The following is a 26,708-nucleotide window of genomic DNA, read 5'->3' on the forward strand; positions in this document are numbered from 1 at the left end:
CAACTTGAGTGGAACTTTTAATGCCATGTCCACGGCGCAACAGGAAGACAATGCCCGGTTGGTCGCTCGAGGGGCTCCCCAGGGTGGGGGCCTGGTCGGGATCCGGACTGAAGCTGGGAACAGAGCACTTTCCATAGACGAGCACCAGTCGCACCATTTATCAGGCGGCGTAACAAGTTACGCCACAGGAACGAGGGCTCGTTTTATTTTAGTGCTTTTCACTGCGTTTTATGGGATTTCATTGGACTACTGCACTGAGAGATGCAAGGTTGTGGGTGTATATTGATTAAAAATGGAGTGGTGAAAATTGTTGTTTTAAGCCCGCTTATTTAGGTACTCGTACAATTTAGCTAGTGGATACAGTTCCGCCTTGATAATGATAAGATTATCGAAGGAAAAATTGAGCATAAGTGTTTTAGATTATGTAATTTATTATAAATTCTTAACTTAACGTTGCAAAGTTCTTGAAAATATCCTTAATGTAGTGCTGTGTACTTTCCACACCTCGCATGAGTGATAAAGTTTGCACTCCTGTGCTGAGCACTAGCATATATAACTCCCCAAAAGTTTGTTTTCTTAACGCCACTTTTTAATTTGGTAAATCGGCTTATATTAATTCCCACTAACTCCTGTATTAACACCTTGAGTGGCGAAAACAGCACCTACTATTTTACAGTGCACAAAAGTAGCCTTCGTCCACCAGCGGCAAACACAAGCTGTGCATGTTGCCTGCTCCTCCATACCGCCCCACCGCAACTGGCCTCTCTCTCACTCCGTCTCTCGCTGTCTCTTTCAGTTATGATTTATTATTCGGCATCACGGAGTCAGAATCCTATCACACACTGGCCGCATTAGCACTCGAGGAAGGATTACGTGAAAATGAACGCGATAATTTATTGCGCTTCTATATGCAGAGCCGCTTCGATATACGCCCCGATTTGGCATTGGCTGCCACGCTCAAGAAGTAAGTGAAATTTATGCTCCATTTTATGACGCTGGGCAATGCAAATCCAGCCAGCCCGTTGCCCGAAGCCGTGTAACTTACTCCGCATTCAACATAGTTGCCGGATTGCGAGCGATCCGATTGACTGGTTTGCATGGGTGTAAGTACACGGCCCTATCGTTCATCTCAATTAGAATTGTTTATGTGGGGCAATTTGTTTGCTAAGTGCCGCGGATTAGCGACGCCCGCCTGAAATGTCGGTTAGGCAATTTACTCCGGCATTGACGTCATCGGCAGGCGAAACGGCTTTAAGGTTTAATTTAAATTGAAATTTATTCCGTGCGGAAATATGTTTGAAAATAAAATAGTCGGGTTTTGGGTTTCGGTCTATTACGAGCGGGCTCCTTGGAAGTGCCACCATAAATTATAATAAACGACTATCCCAAGTGATCCGCAGGAGAGCACTATTATGTCATCAGCTGGCTACTTATTACTTTGAGCTGGTGACGTTCCCGCGGGTCGACATTACTCCGTTCATTTGGGGAAAACAATGCCACCGACTATCTCATTTTCGCAGAAGTTGTTCCGCCTCGTCCGGCTGCTGGTCTCTCTCCTTCTTCTTTCGCCGGGAAAGTTTTGTGTGCAATAAATAAATTGCACAATGCACAGCAGTGACCTCCTGGCACAAGGGAAATTCCCACCCACCAACGTCCATTGAATGTCAACGGTTCTTGGTCCAAAACGGGGGTCTTGAGCTCCGTTTTCGGTGCCATCCTATAAAGTTATTTGCACAAAAGATGCAATTGTTTCTAAAGATGGCCACCAAGGATTATAAGCGGAATGTCCAGACGATGCCGCATGTACACTGAAAATCCATTCGAAACGACAACGAATGTTGTATGTGCTTTTCAGAGTCTGAGGTTAAAACAAGGATGTTGGGTTAGGAATTGTCAATTGAGCTCTTCCTATTCTTTTGGGAATAGATATGTTTTTAGGAACCACCTTGTATCCTGTTAGCATTCTGCTTTCTAATGTACTTTCTCAACAATTTTAACAAGAACAGGTTTTCTATACCGAATATAACTTGAAGATAATTTTAAATAATACAGCGCTTTAAAACATAAGGAAATGGTAACCAAACATTCATTGACTCTTCTTCTTGTTCTTAAAATGCCAGATATTAGTTTTCGTTTAATTGCCATGCAAATATTGAACTTGTTCGTGTGAAATCTTCATTCAATTTTACGCAAGCTCATTCTATATTGGTCCAGAACCAGTTCGCTACAAACCCGGCTACCAACTTGGAATACCCCTCGAGTGGCGGAAAGTGGTCCAAAAACTATCTAAGCTGCTGGCATTCGCCTGGAGCGGATAACAGCAATAACACCCGCAACAACAAAAACAGTAACGGCTTGAAAGGCAACAACAGCAGCCATAAGAATAAACAACAAAACAACAAACAAATAAGCAAAAACACAACGACAACTGAGGGAAAAAAGAAGGACAAACAAACGATTGAAAGGAAGTTCACACAATCAACAACAGATGCGCTTTTTCACATACGAATAACTGAACATGGAAACTCTCCAGGGGAAATTGTTTTGTATGAGGACCGCGGGGCGGTGGGCGGTGGGCGGTGTGCGGTAGGCGGTGGGCGGTGTGCGGTAGGCGGTGGGCGGTGGGCGTGGGTGGCTGTGTGGTGTGTGGGCGCGGCAGTGGAAGTGCCAGCCTTTCAGGCTTTGCTTGCACATATTTGGCGCCTTCTCACTGCTCTGTTAACTGCATCCCGGTGGCAATGCTTTGTTGTCCGTCATTGAATTAAATGGCGGCCCAAACAGCACTGGGACCCCAGGACATCGGGCATCGGGCATCGGGCAGTGGAAATCGTACGGTGGCAGTCATTGACGGACAGCCGTGCACGTTTGCTCGTTTTATTTCCCTTCGACTCCTGACTTTTTTCAACCCTGGGTGTCTCTGAAGTTGAAGGATGAAGGATGATCCTGCCACATTCCGCGCCTTTCAGCCCGCACCCGTCTGTTGATCAAATGTTCAACACGACACCTTTGACAATCAATTCGCCGCCCGCAGGTCCTTTATGCCCTGCACCTTCTTCAATCGAGTTAGTTAAGGGCATACACTTCCAAGAATTGTGGATTACATATCTCTATATAGTGTGGTATATTGTCAAATAACAATGCTTAATTAAACGGCAAGTTTTAGAGACATAGACCAACCCTAAAGAAGGTTTATTAAAACCTTTGATTAAGTTCTTTGATTAATAAAAAAAATGGTTTATTTCCAAATTTATATATAAAAACTAAAAAAAAAAAAAGAAATATCAATACCTATTATCAATGAAAACATAATTGCAAAATATTTAATAAATAATTACAACGAATTATAGAATCAAAAATATAAATTTCTTAATTTCCTCACTTAATAATTTAATATATATCTTAATAAAAAAATAAGAAAAGAAAAATTCTAGGTTATGCTAAGCTAAATATAAAAAATATAAATATAAATATAATATAAAAAATATAACTAGCTAGCGGTATTAAAGAATGGAACCCCTAAGAGGATGGCGGGTCTTCTTTTAATTTACTTCTTTGAGCGTATCTAACTAGGGTTCTTAATCCGATATTGCCCTGACAGGGAATATGAGTAATAATATTCTGGCTCATACATATTTATGACTTCGCCGGCAATCTTTGGAGCTTATTGCATTTCACTTTGCCGCAGCCCGCTTATGAATTCCATAATCCTCCTTTGAGGCGCCTTAAAGCGTACACAATTGCTTCCGCCGCGTGCCTTGATTTCATTTCTGACCAACTCAAAGCGGTTCAAAGTGGCGCTGCAAGGACCCTCGAATGCACTTTTTCTATGAGCATATCCTCTTCAGCTGGGCCATTTTATCTGCTGCAGTGTCGCAAGTTTTAGCCAGCACTGAAAACTTTTAGGCATTGCGCCATTTTGAACAGTTTTTGGTTTATGGCCGGCTCGCCTCGAGGCCCCTAGGTTTTCAGGGGATCGGAGACCTGCTATCCGACCCCTTTTAGCATGCCCGAGGCGTGTTTCCATGGCTGCGTTTAATGGCTGGTCAGATACAGTTACAGATCCTACAGCGTGGGAGGGACATACACCACACCCCATACACCTGTGGCCCCAAAAAATTAGCTACTCCAGCGCCAAACAACAACAGAACGGACCAGACAATGGCCAAAGAACTAGGAGACCCTGAAGCAAAGGTACACGGCAAAAAATATACCTATTCTTCGGCTCTCGCGTTTAACAATTCAATTCAATAGTAGCTATCATATAAGTCCTGAGAAGTACTTTGCATTACTGATTACTTTTCGGAAATAAAAAGTTCTTTTTACGTATTTAGATTGAATATGCAAACAAATAAAGATATGTATACATTTATCACACTTTCATGTTGTCATAATGGCTCACAACCTGGACCTGTGTCTATTCGTTGATATTTCTGGCAGTGTAGACTTAGTGCTGCATGTTAATGAGTTGGCCGGCAATTGCCAGAAATTGTTTCTGGGGCCGTTGCCCAAATAGCTTTGTCTGCTCCTCAGGTGAGGCTCCAGGTGGGTGTCCTGCACGTGTGGGCCTAATTGCAGGTGTGTTTGATTTACACTAGCCATGAAATTGGCTATTTTGGTATTACCGTGGCATTCCTCTTGTTCTTTTAAACGCTAAGCTGACACACATTCGCTCAGCCGGCTCAGATTTATGGGCCCATCGAAAATGTCTGGCAGTTTGTGTTTGTTTTTTGGCCAACAGGGGAAACTTTCGGAGTGAAAAGGCAATTATTTAGTGCTGTATCCGTATCTTGTACTTGAGAGCACAGCCGCCTTCCGGATGCGATTTCGTTCTAGGGATTTTCACTTGCACTATTCACAGTGAGAAGAATATAGAGCAAGGATTTTTAAGCTTGCTAAATTTTTCTTTTCATCTCAAGATGGCTCTTAAGCTGCTACTGAAAGTTGCAGGTGTAATTCCCCAAGGAGTTCAGCTGTGTTGGTATGCAATCAAATTCAATTCATAGAAGTTTAATTTGTTTGAGCGTGTTGTGAGATGGGAAATCGAATCAAACACGTCTGCTGTGTGATTGAATTAAATTTTCATTGTACAGATGAAGTTCACGTTGCCTCACTTTTCTAGAATTTCTTTGTGGCCCCATCACCAGTTTATTCCTCGTCGTCTTCCCGGTTTGTAAACTGTTGCTTAGTCGCTTAATCCCTGGCTTATCTGGCCGCGACACAATTGACCCAACTCAAAGTGTCGCTGACAGCTTTATATTGTCGTTTTAATTTCAGCCATTTATAAACCGCAACCTCGAGCGGGCTCCTTAATTACCCGGCTGGCCACAAAGTTGTTTACTCCGCAATGAAACCGCTCCAGACACGCGTCCTATAGATAACAAGGCCCGTGGGAGCGGGCAAACAATGCCGTGGGCCGCCAGCAGACGCTTAATAGCATAATCTTATTTATTATAGTATTATTTACGAAAATATGCAAGGCAGCGCTGGAGTCGGCTCGCTGATCCTTGGCGACAGGCGGCGCATTTACCGAAGTTCACCTCCTGAATTTATTATTCGCGGACTGTTGCACAGGAAGTCGCATACATTGTGGCCAGTGATGCCAGTTGTGCCCACAAAGTCAAAGCAGATACCTTATCGTATATAAAAGGTAGTCTTTTTATTTATTTATTACGCTTTATAATTTTATTACTGTCGCCCTTACTGATTCTAAAAATTATTCCTTTCTGACGTTTAACAATAAAAACATTTTATAGTAATGTGTCATATAGGCTATGAATGCATTTAATATGCTGAGCTCATATTCCTATAACCATATCCATTCCTCAATCCATATAAGCTGACTTTCCAGCTTCAATTTCAAAACGCTTAGGGCGAGGACAATGGAGTGGGCGTGGCCTGTGGGTGGGCGATGCAAAAGCCATAAACTTTTAAATGGTTGCTGTTGCCCCGTACGCCTTTCGCTTTAATATCCCGGCTAAATATGCATTTGGTTTCCAGCTGCTCTTGTTCCAACATAGACATGTCCATATAACTCCATGCAGCAGCATCTTGAACCAGTTGCTCCCGTTTTATTTGCCAAACTTCCCTCGTAAATTACACGTTGCTGCAACTAGTGCAGATGCATGCTTCCCCGTGCTTCAGCCTCCGCTTTTTTCGACGGCTCGGAACGTGTTGTTTACACGCTGAAACATCATAAATTACATGCGTGCTTTTTGCCACTCCTCTTGTGTGTACGCGGGCTCAAGCTCAATCCGGCTCAGCGATTGCACTCGTCCTCGGACAAGCGGTCCGCCCCTGCGGTGACCACGCCCCTTTCGGGGCGATCTTCCGCTGACACGCATTTTGAAGAACTTTCGATTATGCAACCGGACGGAGAACAGCTCTCAAACCCAAGCAATTATTTACTTTGCATATTTCAGTGTTTTTCTTTGCTGGGCAAATATGGCAATTGCGAGAATTTTGAGTGTAAATTCCATTCATGGAGTGCGAACGCCTTTTCAGTAATTTTATAAGCTTTCAGGTAGTTAGAATGGGAGGATATCTTTAAAGTAAATGTGCTTAAAGAGCATGTTTTACTATTACCTTGGCATGCAGTCTGAAATATTCATAGTATGTATTCTGGATATAACTGCAATCAAGCGTGTTTAAAAGTGGAGTTCTTAAATAACTTGAATGGGAAACTAAATTATTGATATGCAATTTAGAAATTCGCAGTACAGAGAATTTCTTGAGAACAAAATACTGTTACCATAATATGGCCATGAGGGGCTCAACATCATATTTACATATTTTATTCACATTTCTGAGCTTTAGACACCCAGACCACTTACTGCATCCACAACTCAACTTGGCTGCTCAGTGTAGATGTTCAAGTGTAATAAAATGGTGCTTATTGCACAGTGAGCGGCATAAATATTCGCACACACGCGCCCAAAGGCACTCGCTGAGATATTTTCCCGTTCGCCCGCCACTATGAGTGGTCGCATTTCCCCGGCGTGTTGCAGTTATTCATAATCGTTTGTCAGCGCTGGGGGATATGTGTGTGTGTGCCTGTGTGTGTGAGCCTGTATGTATATGCCAAACAGTTTGCGTATGCGGCAAAGCAATTTCGGTAAACGCTTTTGGGGCGGATCGGGGGGCGTACACGCAATATATTACATTATATTCCGCACTGACCAGAAATTGTTGTAAGCCCACACGGACGCAATAAATAATTGAAATCTGGCATATTACCGAAGGCTGTGAATTGTTAAATTCAACAATTGCCATGCCGACCAGTGCATTAGTGGCGAATTTGTGTACGAAAAGTTTAATACTTTGGGAAGCATGAAGTGGCTGCAATGCAGAATAAATCGGAAAAATATGCGGAAAATTAAATACTGACTTAAATAAAGACATAAAGTGCCAGTTCATTAATTTCGACTCAGGGCTCACAAATATTTTTGTTCAAATACCAATGATAACAACAGGAACACTAAAATTGTTATAGGTAAAAAGCGAGTGAGAAGCCATAAAATATAAAAGAAATGAATAATAATAATGTGCGATATATATATGCCTAAGGGAAGTAAATATTTTAAGTATTCGACGTGTACTCTTTCTAGAGCAATAAACATAAATGCACATACATATTTATTGACCTGATCTACAATGTCCTGTGCCTAGGCCAAATATAGTACCCATTGCCACAACACCCCATCGCTCTTTTAGCTTGAAGTATCAGGAGTTTCGAGCACACCTACACATCCTCATCTGCCTTGGCTGTTTAGCCTGGCAGTGGTTGAGAACTTAATGGGCGAACCTCGCCCCCTCACTTCCTCACCCACATCCACGTTAAGTGGGGTTCATGAACCCGCACTATTCTCCGCAGAAGTCGGGCATTAACGCCAGTTAGTGGTCCGCATCCGTGTCTATATGTGCACGGCTATATGTATATGAGGCTCGAGTTGTTTCGCTTTGCTTGTTGTGCTCACGGGCATATCGGGTGAAATGGTGGGGGGATTTCTGTTCTGGGTGATTAAATGGATTTGATTTTCCCCTTTTTCCCAGGCCGTGGGCAAGCTGTGATTTGAGGAGGTGCTTAAATGTCTGAGGTCTGGCCCCCGGTTAACTTTAAAGCCAACTTTACATGCCAGGTAAAGATTCAAATTTTGGGAAAAGGGATATCTGCTTCGATATTTGTTCACTCGTCTGAATGCCATTAGGAGCATATTCTCGTTCTCAGCAATTTCCGCTTAATGCAATTTAAAATCAAATTGCATTTTATTCGAAAGACCGGTCGTACTTCATTAGCAAACTCCTCAACAAATTCATTACAGCTCTGCAGCTGCCAAAAATCTAGGGCACTAGAAAATTGTGCACCAGGGCGCAGACAGCCGGAGACCAGGCTCTCCGACCAAAAGTACGGCAAGCACCTCCGTCTGTCCCAGTCTGCATCTGTATCTGTCTCTCCGTTTTCGCATTCGCATCCGCATCCGACTTTGCCTCCGACTGTGAGTGTGTGTTTCTGGCGGAGAAGTGTTTGTTTGAGTGCGGAAATATTTAAAGTGTCACATACGCTCTTCGGAAATTAAATGTGAGTGTTGCTTCATGCTCCAGAAACGAGCAGCGGAAGTCAGCAACCTACACTGTGCAACCGAGTTCGGGAGAAAGAGCTCCCTGCGGTAGACCACAAAAAGTGGGGGTGTTAATTTGCCTTGTTCTTTATTCTAATTCATGCCTAGTTTGTCAGTTTTCTACTCCTTGAATATAACCGACGTTAGACACGCTGTTCGTGAAAATGCAACATGCAAACACGTGGAAAATACAACACGGGAAACTACACCTATAGCCTTGGAAGACCTGTGTAATGCAGTACTCGAAATCTTTAAAATCAGCTAAAAGCCAGTTTAAATTCCAAAATTCCTGCCTTAACTATTTCACTCATTTGAGCACTTTAGTTAACCAAATACAAATAAAGGAAATCGCACTGTACTGCCAAATTGAATCGCACTTGTGTGAGTTCCCTGAATGGTCATTCCTTGGGCTGCGCTCAAGGTGTAAAATTTTGTGGACTGGGGCCCAGGTGAGCGTGGCTCTGGCACGGGAGCAAAGAAAATGACGCTCACCGCCTTTGTTATCCCCGTTCAGCTGCTATGTGTTGCTGATTTTGTTGACTGTGTTTTTCCACTGCATACTTCGGAGTGTTTGTTGTGCATATTTCCGGTGGCCATTTGTTGTGGGCGTTTGTGTGTGTGCGAGTGCATGTGTACTGGTGTGGTGTTTCGAGAGCTCTGCGGTTACTTTTGAGTGTTTTCGTGTGTTTGGTCGCTTTTGTGGGTCGTTTTGCGGTGCGTGTATGTTTTACGTACGACTGTCGCCTAAACACACACGTATATGTATATATTTAATTATATGGTCGGTGGCACGAAACTTTCGTATGGCTTTAGTCCCGGAACTGTTCCACTTATTGTTTGTTTGGTGCCCACTTTAATCTTATTTCCTTAGCAAGAGCACCACAATTTCGGGTTATTCAATGTTTGTCAAGGGATTTTCCCAATGCGCATTCGTCCAACTTTTAATTAAGCATTTGTGCTGGTCTGCTGGCATTCAAAATTTGTTTGCTCGACTTTCCGTTTGTTTTTGCAAGCATTTCGCGCGATTTCCAAATTATATTTGCAATGACACATTTTTACTGCTTCCTCAATGGACTACTAAAAAGTTTTCCACCCCCTCAAACGGAATTATCATGGCTGGCATGCATTTTTAATTAAGTCGATGGTTGGTGCGGGTTTTCCGATGAGCTTATAATAACGCCACTGTGGGGAGCATAATGAGATCAAAGTTCTGAGCTGTTGCGGGAACCTCAGCATATCTACCGCCAGAAAGTATAGCAAACGGTTTTTAACTTAATAAGCTGAAGAAGACATTCTGAAGCTCACACTTGTTATTTATTGCGCATACGCATCGTGTACCGCCAACTGAACGCTCCAAGCGTTGCTCAACTAGATGGGATTACACAATGGAAACCGCAAATAAATATAAAGCGAAGCTGAGCAGTTTCGATTCTGATTCCGACTACGATTCCAATGCAAACATGTGTCTCCGGCGGTGGCTACTGGAGGAGAAGTAAGATATACAGGAGCGGGCAACGTTGTGGAACACTAATACGTAAAAATGTTCCAACATTCAATAATCGAGCAATCTACTTTATATATTTTTCAATGATCACTAAAAATTGTTTATTTTTCTTTCCAACTTTTGTGATGAGTTCTATAAAACCTCACAGGGGGTTGGCATATATTTTCGCCCTCTGCTGTAGGTATGTCCTTTGAATCCTGCATAAGCAGCAGCAAGTAGAGCAAACGACAGGCGTCTTGCGAGCCACCTTGGGCTATACATTCATGAGTGGCACCATACACCCTGCCGTTTGCTGACTTTGCTTCCTTGAAGCTTCTTCACGGGGGGTCGACGTCAACTGTGCTGTCTGAATGGAGGTCAAAGTGCATAACTTAAGTAGCCGACAATAAAATGCATAACGTGGCACAAAAAACACAAACAGACAATCCGGCCAGCAAAGGAAAACTAAGTACAACCCCTACGAAAATGTGGAAAATATGGCTCTTTTTATTTGTACATTAGGCCACGCCAAGACGTTGAAAAACCCGTCGTACATATTCCTCGGAGTGAGTGTGAGTCTGTATGTCCTGTGGCATGTTGTACCTGCTTCAACAGCTGCTAGCAAAAGGCCAAGTGTTGTGCTTGACATGAACACAAGGCAGCCACAGAGGGATTTCTGTATTTTTCCAAGACCCCGTGTCTTTCCCGCTGCGCCATAATAATTTCATGCTGGGATGGACTTAACCAGAAGCACGCCGATATATCTAATGTGGGAGTGGAGGGAAACAAATTTATTAGAAAAACCCCAGCACAGGGAGGCATTTTACTAAAGGTTAATTGTTAGCCGGTCTTTTTCTGTAAAATGCATTTTGCTGTTCTAAAACTTAAGGTGAAATATACTTATGTATTAACATAAGCAGCACCTGTTATAAGTATTATAAATATCATAAAGGCTATTAACAAGTTGGATGACAACAAACTTTTTAAGAACAAATTAAAGGCACATTTAAAGCATTTCCAAACTGCTGAATTTGTGAAGTGTGAAAAGTTTAACAAAAGTTTTACCAACGAAAAGTTTAATCTTGAATTTTCTTTTCAAACTTTATATTGTTAGTTAAATGTGTATATTATTGTGTGTTCCTTTAGCGCAATGAGACGTGTGCAAAAAAGAGAGACATTAAAATCCCCTGTACTTTGTTATAGTATAGGCGGTTTCAGGTATTTTGTACATCTTGTAAGACTAACTTTCAAGGATTTGATTTAATAGCTGGTTTCCATAAAATTTGTATTAAGTACTTTCCCAATACTCTATCTAAGTTTTGATTACACGTTGAAATGACCAAAGCAATGTGTAACTTTACATTGTTTTGTGGGGCTTTCACTTAATTGTTCCGGGATTAGAGCGTTAATCTTTCACAAAAATGAATTGCAATCAGCGCTAGTTTCTTGGTTGATTCGCGATGTTCGGCATTAGTCGCCATTGTTGTCCATTGTTGACTGGGAATGTCCCACGGGGGGTGCTCTTCACAAAAGCCAACCGCGTAATTAAGCTTTACGTACCGAGAGTAAATACACAAAACGGGTACCACACGCACACCCATAACCACAGCGAGCCACCAAATGTTAACAATGCACATTACGCATACGCCACGTTGCGATGATGTTCTGCGTGCTTCGTGGCCTACACTTACGTTCTGCCCACACTCACTTTTCTATCTCCCTCTCTCTCCGCAGATACCAGGACATGTACAACAATCCGATTAAGGCCACTAATTTGGAGCACCGTGACGTGGTTCTGGACATACTGTCTGATGCTCGCGTGGTTGGCCCGCTTCTGCAAACGGGAATGTTCCACGCGGATGTCAATCGGCGCAATTATATGTACGTATTTGGCCATAACAGCGCGACAGGACCGTTTGCCCACGTAAGTATTAGCCCTGCTCAATGCCCAAACGGCGATTCCAATTACATACTCTACAGCGCATTTAAATTAAACCCAGCGTGAGTTGGCATCTAATGAGTTTCCATAATGTACTGGATTCTTTCCCTTCCGCTCACCGCACTGCGTCCACCCAATAATGGAACAATAATGCTGAAAAGTTTGCGGCACTGGGCCGTTGAATTCAGTTCATCGTTGACGAGGCTGACGGTGCTTGTTTTGGCTTTTTGGCCAAAACAATTCGCAAGTTTGCAGCTGCCAATGGGGAATGATCGTAATGAAGGCATTGAACCCTCCGTCACAGAAATGGCTAAATATATACACATAGAAAAAAAATGGCAATGTACCGCGGATTGTCTTCGAATTGGCATTATTTTCACACTTGTGGTTTAATATTAACATCTAAATTCCAAAGTAGTTTTTGTGATATTATTCCACTTATGGAATCATTTTTCCGAGTGCAGCCAAAAATAGAAAAAGCGCCAAATTCCAAAACAAAAACACTGTCGGACAAGTTTGGCTCGTGTCCTTTTGCTAAGCAGACGGCATCCTCTTGACTTCGGGTTCATTTGAGTCCGAGGAGTGATCACTTTCGAGGGGCGGAGGAGGAGAACGGCTATGGTTATGGCTATCTGTGTCCTTGTCCATCCTACTTGGCTTGGTTTTATGGGTTTGTCATGCTTATGGATTTGTTACTGATTGCCTCGCATAGATAGCTTTGTGTTGCTATGAAGCTGTCTTGGCCTCGGACCTCTGCTACTCTACAGTTAAATGGACCTATTGATTTGTAATTAAGATGATTGGACTGATAGGCAGATAGGGCGCTCGGCGTAAGTAAACATTTTCAGGGGAATCCTTTCATTTTCCTACTGATTTCCCCGCGGTAAGGGTCCTTTGAGCTTCGCCTATGCCTTCGCAGAAAAATTGAGAAAAGCCCGATGGCAAAACAGAAATTGCTCACCAGACGGAGACAAAACTTCCCCAACAACCCATACAGAAATAATGAATTTGAAAACAACTCAAACAGGGATCCGAAACAAAAGAGACACTCCCCCCGCCCAGCGGAAAGTTATTATTTCGTATTATATTTTTGGCAACTTTTAGTGTTTTGCTAAGCGAATTTTTATGGCCATAGTTGCTGAGCAGTTGGCCATAAAGCAAACTGCAACTGCAAAATAGATGAACAGCTCGGGGACATGGCCTTTCGGGTGCGACAACAGCTTGTGGCGAGCGGAGTGCAACAACTTTTTAATAGACCGCAATTAAAGTATGAAAATAAGTCTGATAAATTGTCAACGCTTGCCATCGACCAAAAGTAGCCAAATCGCACAAAAGAACATGTTTATGCCCCCTGATATATGGGCGGATTCTGCAGCCAGGCATCGCATTAGTGCGAATAAATTGCAGGAATAAAATTCACTTAAATATTTCATGCCGTTCCCGGGAAGCATTGAACATGAAAAGCGGATCCCAAGGATATTCGGCCGTGCCTACAAATTATCGCTGGCTGTCGCCAACGCAACCCACCAACCTACTCGTTTTCCTTTGCTGTTGCTCTGGCTGTTTCTTTACTTTTTCTTTGGGGGCCCAGACAGGAAAACAGTCAGACAACTTAAGGCCCACACAATCGAACAACATGCTGGCTCCTCTTTTATTTATGCCAACATCTCTCTGTTGTCGCATTCTCCGCTTGTCAGGGCCGAAGCCAAGAACTCGCCTGAATGCGAATGAATTTGTGCATAAACTCACCCCTCACTTGGACCACGCCTACTCAGCACTCTCAGCCGCCCCCGCAGCCAACACTTTCTGACTATTCGCCTTGGGCCGCGGGCTTATTGTGAAACTTTTTGGCACATGTCTTGCCTGTTTGCCTCAAACTCGGCCTCAAAATGGGCCAAAGAGACTACTTACGTACTTGGCTTCAAGTGTCCGACCACTCCATTCCATTCCACTGATGCGGAGCTGTGCCTCAAGGCGCCTGTTAAAAATAGCGAAAATTATACCAAGCATAGATAATTCCAGCGAAATGGCTGTGGTGCTTTAAGAAGGGCTTAATTGATTTAATCCCAAAGACAGCGTCATACAACCAGACAGAGGCTGTCAGCAAAATCCACTGTCTACAGATGGTATTCACATTGACAGTATATCAGCGATTTAGTTGAATTGGGAAGAACACTCTTCTGAAATAGTCTGAAGCTAAAAAATAAACAATTCCCATTTTCTATATATATTAAAAATTTATATTTCAACAAAAAAGAAATTGAAATTAAACGATTAGATTCGTTCTCGAAGTAGTAAGGACTTTTTCCACGAACTTGTAACGCCACCGAAATCAGAATTGTGCGTTAAGTACATCCTAACTGAATTTAAACCCGACGACAAAACGCAAAATGGCACAGAAATAAACAACATGGGGATTCAACAAAATTACTGCTCTGGAGGATTTTTCTATTCTTCTTTTCTAATTTCCCAAGCTGAGCAATAAACTCAGCGAGCCGAAAACTTTGGCAAAACAAGTTCCAATTTATTTAGGCATAATCGAGGGAAAGCAGATGGAAACGACTTCGGCTCGAGGACAGTTTAATAAGTTTCCCATATTAAATCCAGCATTTTCGGGGCCCACGAACACACAGACCCACGTAGACGAACGTCATTATCATCGCATTCTAAACGCGGTCAGCATCCCAAGAATTTTCCGCAAACCCCACAAATAAAAAACATTTGAAGTATGTCCCGTCTGGTCGTCTTCTTTTTTCTTGGGAAAGTTTTTTTCGCCGCTCAACTGGCTTTCTCCTTCTGATAAGAATGCGAAATGGTTGAGGAAGGAAAAGAAATTTATGAAAATAAAATAAATATGACTCAAACTAAAGTTTTTATTTTGGTGCGTGGTTGAAAGTTGCGACCGCCATCCGCAAAAAGGTTCCGAAACTCGAGTGTTTGGCAAATACTGAAAAACGTGGCCGTTGCGCTTAATGCCCAGCGTACTTTTTGCCAAAAATTCTGCGAGCGAAAATATTTAATTACCAACACGCAGAAATACCAAATTAAAGAGACCTGGCCTCCCCAATCTCTTGGCGTAATCCAATAAAATTATAAAGAGACGAGGCCAAATTGTGCGCCAAGCAATTCCCAGCCTCCTGGCCAATTCACACCCAGGCAATCGCCTCAGGTTACTGATCCTAAGTCCCCCGAAAAGCCTATTCGGGCAAATATTTTTGGAAATTTTACACGCAGCGAGTGCCATTAACTCCATTAGGTTTATTACGACAAATGGCGCTAAGTCAAATTGTTGTTTCCGTTGCCGTGGGCACAGGAAGGCGTTTTCAGAGTGGGCACACGGAGGGGCTTAAATTACGAAAGTTACGCATTTATTCCAAATTGAATTTCCGCCTCCGCTCCGGTTATTTTTAAAGCGAGAATCGCTGGCCGACACGAATTTGGTACAGGATGTGCCAATCGAATAAATTCATAAATTATTTTTGGCAAATTTATGAACATTCTTTAATTATGCATTCATATCGGGACCAATACTGAGTTTGCAGAATTTAAACGGAAGTGTTTAATTAAAATTTTTAGATTTTGTGCACTATAAGCATTTGCAGTAAAGTGTGTGCTATGACAAATAATATTATTGTTCGCAGGCACTCAATTTGATTGATATGAAAATATTTCCCCTGGCATCAAAATGTTAACCGTAAAATAAACATTCGCCTTGCCAGAATGCCAAATAAATTCGAATCGTGGAAAAACCTTAAGGAATAGCTTTGATTTCGTTATAGGGCCATTGAACCGTGTATATTCATCACAGAACTCTCAACAAAAAGCTTAGACTAAGCCTTGCCACGGAGCAGCAATATTGAATTCCGTTTGCTCGTTTCATCAGATTCTCACACAATTGCAAAATGAGAATCAAAATCAAAAGCGAAATTCATCATTCATAAATGCCATAAAAGATTTCAGCGGCGCAGAGGACATCGTCCGATGGCCAAAACCGAAAAGAACAGTCAGCAGCTATGAGACAGTGGCATTTTGATGTGCTCAGACAGCAATGCTTTGTGACTTTGTTACATTTTTCATGGCAACAATAAAAACTTGGCTTTATTACCTACTTACATTCAGCGACTCCCTCCGGCGGTCTCGTCCTGTCCCCATTCCCGTTCCCGTGCTCGCCGTCGTCCTCGTCCTGTTTTTCGCTCCTGTCTTCGGCTAGCTAAATATTTATGCAGGCCGTCTAAGAAGATTGATGCCGGTTGGTCACAATGGCCAGAAAAAGAGCCGTTAAAATACTGCTGAAAACATTTCACACCGATCTCCTAGTCACCCACCGACTTTCTAACCGCATTACATTTTGCCGGGTAATATACACTCAGTGATGAAGGTCGAACACATTAGGAGATTTCCTTCCGTAAATCAGAGTTCTTGCAAGGCGGACGCTTCCTCTCTGTGCGTTTAACTCTCTGTATTTAAAAAAACATGAGCAGTTACTTCTAAGACACTGCTATAATATTTGAGTCTTCCCCTTTCACAGTAAGGGTTAAAGTTCATTTCATTTTGGAAGAATGGCATATTCAGAGAGCTCCCTTAGTTTTGAAAGCAAATCATCCACTTTCCTCCTCCTACCTTGATACTTTAATATTTATAGCCTAAGGCCCACAACCCGCTTTAATGGCCTGCGTTTTAGAGTATTTCACTACCGGCTTGATTTACTGACACTTTTGAACTGGATATATATACATTTTCACTTACAGCTACCGCATAGCATTATGGGCGAGGAATTGGCGTTTATCTTCGGGGCTCCTTTGGCCGCCGCAGGTCCCTTTCCCAGTGGCAACTACACGGTGCAGGAAAAGCTGCTTTCCGAGGCGGTAATGGCATATTGGACGAATTTCGTAAAGACCGGGTGAGTACTGCCTGCTGGACTTTCGGTTCACAGAGCGGATGTGCAAAGTGCATTTGGAGAAAGTTAGCTGGGGAGTTTGTGGTACTCGTACTGCCAAGGCTGTGGACTATAAAGCTGGGAGGGCCATCAACATCAACACGAAGAGTCACAGATCTGCATGCAAATGCGGATGCGGATGCGGGTGCGGATGCAGTGTGGGATATTCATGAGTTCTGGAATGGCAACGACTAGTGGCACTGGTTTGGCATTGGCTTTGCCTTCGAATACGGCACGTTTTGCAATCTGCAACGCTCGGACAGCGAAATGAATAGAATTTTTACTGCCGCTTTTATTATTATTCTACAGCAGCCGGATTGGGTGGCGGCACATGCAAATATTATTAGTTGGAGTGGCCACCGCTCAGGGATAAAAATAAAGGCCGGGCAAAAAATGGAAATGGGTGCGGCAATCAGAGCTGAAATCAGAGATCGTTAGCAGGGCGTTTTGGCATTCGGCTGCCGGCGGGTGTGGTTATTGGCCATAACCATATCATTTAAATGAGCAAATGAATGGCCGGATTATGTCTATAAAATGGGATTCTTTTCTCGAAAAGGGGAGACTAAAATGTGAACCAGACGATAACATATCCGTTGGCAGAAATTCTCATTGGCTGCTATAATGTTTTTCCAGCAATCCCAAGGCCCCATGGAAGGGTATCTTCATCAACTCACATGCCCTGGAGTGGGATCGCTACGACCTGGATTGGCCGGAATTCAATAGGAGGGCTCAGGCATATCTCAATATTGGTATGTGTCATGTCATTAGAAAATAGCCATTAAGTAAAACCATAATCTTTTCCCCATTTTGTCTTCAGGCATTCCGCCAACAGTGGGCTACAAGTACCGCCAGATTTATATGAATTTTTGGAACAAAGAGCTCCCGGACGAACTCAATCAGATCGCGGCCATTCAGGAGCAGCTCCAGAAGGCCGGTCAAGAGGTGATTACAGGTCACATGAGCAAGTACGGACCGAGGGACCACGGCGCCGAGGACCCTGTGAGGACATTAAAGCTCCTGCTCCAGGAACCCAGTCTAGCTGGACCAACACAGAGTGGCGAATCGACAGAAACAGCGGCGGAAAATATGTACAATGCTCCTCCTACCTTCGGTCATGTGCACAAGATGCAGGGTGGTAGTGATTTCGAGGACTTGGTGACCTCCAACAACCCACTGGAGAGCGGGGAGGATCAGCCTCAAGCTCCTCCTGAAACCGTGGCCAAATCCGAGGCCACGATGCAACTACTGATCGCCTTAATTACCATTATAATAGTTCTCAACCTCCTGATTTATGGAACATTTTTGTTGCGACAGCGCCGTCGAAGGGCCAAGGCCCTACCTTTTCCGGCTCCTAAATTGGGCGGCACCATACTCAGCTACGATGGAGCCAATGATGAGGAGCTTAAGAGGTGCAGCAAGTCCCGCGACGGAGACGATAGTTTCGTCCTGGAGATGACAAGGAAATCAAATACCTATGAGGCCATCAAGACAGGTCAGAGATCGCTGAGTTGCTCCACAGTGGACACCCACACTAAAGTCTGTGAGTGGATGTCGAGTCAGGAAGCCCCAAAATCGGGTAGCTTCAACACGGCCACTCCGCCTCCACAACCGATTTTATCCGATGGCAGGCTGATCATCTGCCAGGATATAGAGGTGGCCGACGCAGCTCTACTCATCCCCCAACACATGCACGAGCCGCAGCACTACGAGATGCTCCTGCAGAGGCAACATTCGGCCCTAACCGAACCGAGTGATGACATCCTCCAGCAGCAATATCCTTTGAGGAACCACTCCCATTCCCATTCGGATCCTGTGGACATGATCCTGGCTGCTGATGAGCAGGTCACCAGCTTTGTGCATGCCGACGATGTGGACATCAACGTGACAAGCAGAGATGACTCTGATGGTCTGGAGGTTATACCTTTAACGTCTGCTCAGCAACTGGCGCTTTTGCGGCAGCGTAATTATCCCAAAGTCCTGCCCACAGAGCAGGATTTAATTAACAGCAGCTATAAGAGAAATTCCCTGCCGCCACAGAATTTCAACGCTCCTCTGCCGCCGCCGCGAACCATTAGCAACACACTGGGCAGGAGGCGGAGGGACAGCAGCAACATAACCACTTCGCCACTCCAAGTGGCCAGAGATTGTGGAGGCGAGGACGAGGACCTCAAGGAGCCCCAAATCACACAGAACACTCTCATTGTCGGACCCATTGTGCCCAAATCACCCGCCTCCAGTCTGAAGCGAGTGAAGAGAATGCCAGAGTCTTCGGCTATGACGGCTCTCAGCGGATCCTTTCAATCCTTCGAGTCCGTACCCCCGGCCCACGAAACCACGCCCCCTCAGGGAGGCGAGCGGACCGAGTGCATTTACGCAATTAGGCCCAGTCCCGGAAGTTGCAGCTGGGCGGCGCCCAATGGCGATTTGTACGCGCAGCCCATGAAATCACCCTCGAGGAACTCGCTCATTCCCAGGCCCACAAAGCCGGCGGAGTCTCAATCCCAGGCCACGCCAGGCGGACCAGCTGGGGAATCTCTTGGATCAACGGGAATGGCAACAGCAAGCCGCATTCCTCAATTGCAACGCCAGGCTTCCGGCAAGGATTTGCAAGCAAGAACGGCAACTGACAACACCGCAAATCCTTTGGGATGCCAGCCGCGAACCGATTCCACAATATCATCTGGCTCGTCGGCATCCTATGCCTCGACCACGGACTCCTCCTCCTCCTCGTCCACTGGAACCGTACGCACCGAGCTGCAGCAGTTCCAGCCAGCTCCCGGCAGAAGTATTACAACCAATATATAGAAACTCCGGGGAGCGGCTGCCAAGAATCCTTCAGGACTTCCCGCCGTGCCCGCAATGCGGCGACAGACAGCTGCCGGCCTAGCCCCCTAAAGTATTTGCCCGGATCCCAACTCTCCGGTTTCCTCTGGTCTGAAATTTTACGGGGTTTGCGTAAATTTAATAATACATTTTGGTGTAAAGTTTATCTTTGACTTGGCGGCATAGCCCGTGGTTAGAGCTCGACTGCTGGCCTTCTGGCTTTGTGTGAGCAAAGTTTCTGCCGGCGTAAATTAGTTAAGAAAATTGCAGTGGAGGTCTCCCTGGAGATTGCAGCGAAGGTTCGCCGTATCGATATAAGCAGCGATTCCCGTAAGGGAAGCTAATTTCCTAGAGAACATTGCACAGCTAAGTCGCTTCAGCAAGTTATTTGAAATTGATTACACAGTTTCAGTTTTCTCAAATTTTACCAACGAAAATACTAGGTATGGTAACAGATTAAATGTCATATTTCATTGGATAGCTTGAAAAAGATATATATTCTTAATCATACAGTTGGAGTGCGAAAAGCTTGATAGTTTGTATATAGAACAAAAGAAGTTGATTCGTAATTATGTATTAATTTTTAAACAAAATCGGCATATACAAAAACAAGGGATGATGAAAGAGCAAATAGCTAAAATATTTTAAAATATAACCGAGAAAAAGTTTAATGGGCTTAACTGTAAGCTTCTCCAATAGCCGATTAATCGAAATTAGCCACAGTATTTAATAAAATTACTTAACAACTAGAATATAACAAAATATGCTAAGGACAATTAAATTTATATATTCCCATTACTTAAGCTGAAGAACAAGGGACTCAAAGAATGTTTAATGAATGCTCAGAATCCCAATATCAAGTATTATAAGATAAAGATTTTCATTGCTTAAACTTAAATGTGGTTAACCATAAGTTAGCATCCGCACAAATGCACATACTGGAAAATATAGTGAATTCGAGAGATGAAAGCAATTTTTATGCGGCTAACTTTGTGATTTTATATATATTCCCATAACAACCGACAGCAAAAATAGCTGCTGCTGAAATTGCCAATAACAATGCCTTGAATTTTGCCACTCGCTCACCAAAACTTGTGTCAACTATTGTTGCCGCCAATTTACCAAACAAAAGCTACTTACGAACATGTCTCCTCCTCTTTTATGTTTGACTTCTGTTTTCTTCGTGAATTTTGTTGCCAATACTCTCCGGGCCACGCAATTTCGCACTGCCGCCAACTTAATTTGCCACAACATTTCGCCAACCAAATCACTCGTAAAAAAGTTTCAGCATTTATCTTCAAAGTTCTCAAAATTTCTAGGTAAGAAAAGACGCACTTCCACATTTTGCTTAACTATGTGATGATATGATTTGGCAACTAACACATCTATTCGACCCCAATTACTTTCTCTTATATAAATAAAACAGCTTTAAGTGTGGAAAATGCTCCTATTTATATATTATTTATTTTTATTATTTTGTAAAATCTATCTTAATTTTAATTGTCATTACTTAGAGGAACATCCTTCGGGGTGAATACTTTTTTCGAGTGTTTAGTAGAGGAGCACTCTCAGCGGGGAAATGGAGTCTGAACTGTGGAGACCGCCTGGAAATCAGTTCAAATGTCAACATTTTCGTTGCTTCACATATTTCAAATATTTGGCGTTTTGGGCATAGTTGTTAACTCTTCTCCACTTGCCTAAAACTGGGATCTGTCCTCGGCCAGGACATCAAAGTTGTCGCTCCCCTCGAGGCCGAGCAATAGTTGTGCGTTGTGTTGCTAAGCTTAGGGCCATATCCTGCAGGATTTAGTGCATGGGCAGAAAAGTTTTTGCGTTGGCTTTTATGCCTTATTCCCTTTATGGCACATTTGATTTTCTTTTTTTGCTTTTGTGCTGCGAATTGAGTTATTGTGTCGTTTCTGCGTGGGCCCCTTATGCAAATGACTGTGTCTTCAAGTTGTTCTTGCCTCTTGCGCAGGTTTCGCAGAAAGTTTGTTCCGAACTACGGGGAAATTGAAAATCTCCGCCATAAACAGGGCTAACAGAAATGTTTTCCCCCCGGAGCGCCCTTAAAAATTCGTAATTATATTGTTTGACCCCTTGAATTGTTCCTGGTTTTTCATTCCGGATTTCTGATGGCCTCGTTTTGTGTGAGCACAGGTAAGTAATAATTTGGTTGGCAGAGGATTTCCTTAGTTTTCAGAGTTATCCCTGTTGGAGCGAACTAATTGGGGAGCACAGAGTCCTGCGAAAAGGATTTTATCATGGCTGTTTGATCGAAACGGAGAACATAAATTGCCATAATAACCGCTTGGACAACTCGACGAGCTGTAGTATGTGTTGACATTTGTTTTCTGCTCAAGGAGAAACATGCTGCTGATTTTCCACAGCTTTCCATATCAGTCTATTAGATTGCTGTGGCCAGTATTCCGCACTTTTCCTCAGGCGCCTCCCTCCTCAAGCTTCTTTTGTGGCCCATGTATCGTTGGTGTTTTCTTTCGCCGGAAGAAATTCCTTGTGAGCAAGCGAGTGAATCCTTCGGTTGTGTTAGTGAACTGCGAAGTGTGTAAAATGGTACTTGAATTGAATAAACTCAACCCAACTTTTGTGGCCAGTTGCAAAGTGCTAAATGGAAGTTTGTTTGCTTGATATGCGTGCAATGGAATTTCTGCAAAGAACATTGGCAATCGAAGGACACGGAAACGGAAGCAGCGGTCTTTCCATAATCACTTCTACGATTGTTAAAAACACTTATACGCCATTAAATATTGAGCAGTTGTATCAATTTAGTACATTCACCCCCATTTCATCCCTTCTCCGGTTTGCCATTTTGAATAATTTATAAGCTACCATGGAAAGCCGCAAAAGCCGAATAGTTTAGTCTAACAAATCAGAGTTCCCAGGCAACACAGCCACAAGCAAAACGCCAGACAGAAATAAGAAAAATTAAATTTCCCAAGCAGATTTTGCCGGCAGTACTGTTGTCCAAAATTTGCTGACAACCACAAATTAGAGAAACTCGAGAGTATATTAAAGTCAAATATGCAGGGGCGGGCGGATCGTAAATAACTAGAATGTGGGGACAAGTACTCCTACTAGAGGGCGGGTGGGGCCTTTCGGAGACGGGTAGCCTTTCATGCATAAATACTAGTATGGCGTTCTGGTCTCTGATTTGATTTACTGTTCGGGGGCTTTCCCCTTGTTCCCCTAGTTCCCCTGGTTAACTGAAAAAGGCCGAAACGAACGATGAGCAGGGGAAACGGAGCGGGGCAAATGCAAAGTTATGACAGTGAGGCCATGGGCAAAAGCAAAATACTTTATCGGCTTAAACTTAAATTGGATACAGAACGGATTACTGCGTACATATTTAATCTTCTTTAATTGAAACTAATTGAGAGCGACATGGCTAATATAAAATGCGTATGCTCTACAACGATTTTTAATAGCGACCGGATTTTTTTTCGCCCACTTCGTGAAGTGCCTAATGACTAATTAATGCACTTTTTAGTGTTATTGTTTTCGTGCGATTATTTATTAAATGTGCATTTGCAATGCCCACTGAGCCACTGGTCTTCAATTCAAATCAATAGCCTTGAACAATAAGCTGGTTAAACATTGCACACAATGCAAATGGCCCATTGCATGCGAACTGAAAACAAAAACAGCGACTGCAAATAAACACATATGCAAATTATGTTTCGATATTTCCTTACTTTTTCATTCATGTCGTCTATTTGACTTTGTAATGAACATTTTAATAATTTAACAGGTGCCAAATTACACAATTGCATGCTGGTATGAGCAGTGCTAAATCATTTAAAGCCCAGCAATTATTGTAGCTCTGTGGCCATTAGGCGTAGAAATTTGGCGAAATGAAACTACTCTAAACAATAAAATTGCACGAAAATCATTGGGGCCTGGCTATTGCGAAAATTGTTTATCGCTGGTAAGTTTTAAAACAGTTAAAATAAAAATAGTGGCTGACGTGTTTCTGGTCGCGGTAATTTACACGCCTGCTCATCGCATAGCAAAAACGAAAATATCTAATTTAATTTTGGGAAATAATTTGCTGGCAAACATTAGCATGCGTTTGATTATCAACTTTGGGTGAATGCGATCTGAAATGCAATTTCCTAAACAAACGGAAAATGTTTAATTAATTGTATTGGGCGACTAGACAACTGGAAACAGCCGCAGAAATAAGGACAACAAAAGTCATTAAGGACATCAAGTGCATAAACGGATTTGCTGGTTGATAATTTTGCGCTGCGAGAATTAAATGTAATTTTGCGGTCGAGCTTGTAGACTGTGCGCATGTGTTAAATGAAAATTATTCGCATCGAAAACCTCAATGAATATAAATTCACAAGTGCACAGAAATCGACTAGCACGGGCATGGGCAAAATAATAATAATATAAATATTTAATTAAACACACTTTTTTTGCCAGCGCAATTCGTGGGAGTACTCGCCCTTCGCCCTAATTTTCTAAAATATGTTAATGCGTTTTGAATAGTGAGTTTTTTATTTACCCGATGAGCTGGCTGGCGTAAGCCGGTCTCCTCTCTCTCCGTTTTGCATATCAGAATCAAATTTAAATAAATAAAACGGTGAGCATATCATAGCAGCTATTCTATCAGCACAAACACATTGCACGGCGCTTAAATTTAGACAACACAATGTAGACCCATTTACATTTACATCTCTCATAGTTTGCCTTTATTAAATTTGTAAATTTCAGCCAGGATCTGCTGCTGTTGCTGCTCCGCCGGGATGCCAGGATGTTTGGCAAGTCAGCACGCACGAACCGAAAAATCCCCTCGCACAAAAACTAACGCCCACATGGACACTCTCACGTTTGCGATTTATGGAGGAGCGCATTTTATTTATATATATTTTATGACTTTTGTTGCTTTCATATTTTAGTTCTCGCTGCTCCTCTATCATAAATATTTTCCTAGGAAAGCGAAAGCAAAACTGCAATTACAAGGAAAAACACAGTAAGGGCTGGGGGGAAATTGCGCATAAGATCCTTTAAAAGTAAATAAAAGTGTGGAAAAGCGCAGAAAGCTTTGTAGAACGTGACTTAGTTCAGCTTACAGTGGAGAAAACGCTTTCCTAATCGGATTTTCTTTAATTTAAAAATGTTATATCGTTTTTACTGCAGAATTAGTATAACATTTAACAGTGAGTATAGAAATAAAAATGCTAAAATTAATTAACAACGCTATATTCTTACTTTAGAGATCGTGCAACTATAACAACATCAAATCTAAACTTCTAAAAAATTTTTTATAATTAAAGTTACTGTAAATCTTAGTCATCTCTGCTGCTGAAAATCGTTTCGTGCGCTCCACTCAAGCATGACCGTAGAGTTTTCCCACGCCCCATCCCCCATTTCCCCTCCACCCACTGCCCCTTCCCCTTATCAACTTTATGCATTCGGTGGCAATTAACGCCCATGATATTGCGCTTCGGTTGCATGTGGCTGGTGGCAGCTGGCGGCATGTGGCGTCATCGGGGTGTTAATGCGCCAAGTCATTCCGTTCGCATTGGCAGCCGCTGGATTTTTATTGTTGCCTACTTTGCAGGGACGCATTCCCTTGGCATTTAATTTGCTTATTACGAACTTACGCAGACAAAGCGTCCATCGTCGCGCTCGTTGTCGCCATCGTTGGCCCACTTTGGTTCAAGTTTGTTGCAATTTGCAATTTGGGTCGCTGTCTGCCCGCCCGCCAGCCCCTGCCACGCCCCCTCAGCCCGCCGCCACACATTTGCCGCTAATTTGGCGAGGAAGTCTTTGGCTTCCTTCCACGCAATGCGCTCCTTTTCCTCTGAAAAGCACCCTCCGCGTAATTGTTTGGCACCAATTGTTTTAAATGCTCGACGAGCGTTCACAAATTGCTTCGCAGACGCCGCAGCCAGTTAACTGCGTTGAGTGCACTTACACTCTGCTGTCAAAAGTTCGACCGGAATCGAGTTATCTCTTTACGAAAGCAGTGGCATGGGTGACAAAAAACCCATATTAAAGATACTGAAAGGTTGTTTAAATTATAACGTTTTTAAAGGCAGAAGCTTGGTGATTTGATTCCTAAAACTACATCTGTTAAAAATATCATACATATACCCTTTCCTCCCAGAATCATGTACATATATTCCCTGCTTAATTTATTATAATCTGAAGCAAGTATGCGGACCATACATTCATATGCCACATTCGAAACTTTAGTTGCCAATTTAATTTTTTATACTCACCATTACCACGCTGCATAGTGTTAAATGCCATTCGATGCGTGACTGCAAGAAATTGCAAATGTTTTTATTATAAACAAAGAGAGTGAATGCGTGTGTGGGTTGCTTGCTTGAACTTTCCCGCTTTCAAGTCGAAATCGATGCGCATCAATATTCAATATGTTGCCTTTACTGGCGCCACGCCCACAAGGGAAGGGGCGGCATGGGGCCAAGAAGCACCAAACGCAATCAAGCCGCGCAACCAACGCCATCTGATGTTTGCTTTACGTAATGGAATTGTGCGGTGAATGCCGCGTGCCACATTTTCTCCTTGCCTTGCCCTCGCTTTCCCTTTTCCCTTACTGCCTTTCCCTTTTTGGCCTTTGTGACTTTTGGGTCTGTGAATTTTCCTTGGCTCGCCATATGTCGAATCCACCCGTCGAAGTCTTTTCAATCGCTTTCCACCGGCGCCTGTCAACATTCCTTTGCTGTTTACACTCGACTTTAATTAAATAAAAATATGCATATGAGTTGGCAGCAGTTAATCGAAAACGCCCAGCCCTAAGCTGATTATAATTATTATCTGTTTGGGGCAGATGCTGCATGTAGATAATAACATTCCCAAATGTTTCTCTAATTCCAACTAGTCCGACTAGTTCCGACTAGTCATTTATTTGCCTGA

The 26,708-nt window shown here is 43.1% G+C and overlaps 1 protein-coding gene across 2 annotated transcripts in view; it reads left to right on the forward strand.

Moving 5' to 3' along the window:
• LOC6614276 overlaps window positions 1-20,769 on the forward strand; it is a 36,904-nt gene extending 16,135 nt beyond the window's left edge. Inside the window, exons 8-12 of one of the 2 annotated variants that reach the window (XM_032721861.1) lie at window positions 797-964; window positions 11,833-12,022; window positions 16,786-16,937; window positions 17,607-17,722; window positions 17,791-20,769. In XM_032721861.1, the coding sequence (XP_032577752.1) occupies window positions 797-964; window positions 11,833-12,022; window positions 16,786-16,937; window positions 17,607-17,722; window positions 17,791-19,778 (2,614 nt within the window). In that variant the 3' untranslated portion in view covers window positions 19,779-20,769. The remainder of the gene's footprint in view (window positions 1-796; window positions 965-11,832; window positions 12,023-16,785; window positions 16,938-17,606; window positions 17,723-17,790) is intronic. The other variant, XM_032721862.1, reaches the window with a different exon arrangement.
• The last annotated feature ends 5,939 nt before the right edge of the window (window positions 20,770-26,708 follow it).

Source organism: Drosophila sechellia, chromosome 3R (assembly GCF_004382195.2).
Source record: "Drosophila sechellia strain sech25 chromosome 3R, ASM438219v1, whole genome shotgun sequence".
Classification (NCBI taxonomy): Eukaryota; Metazoa; Arthropoda; class Insecta; order Diptera; family Drosophilidae; genus Drosophila; species Drosophila sechellia.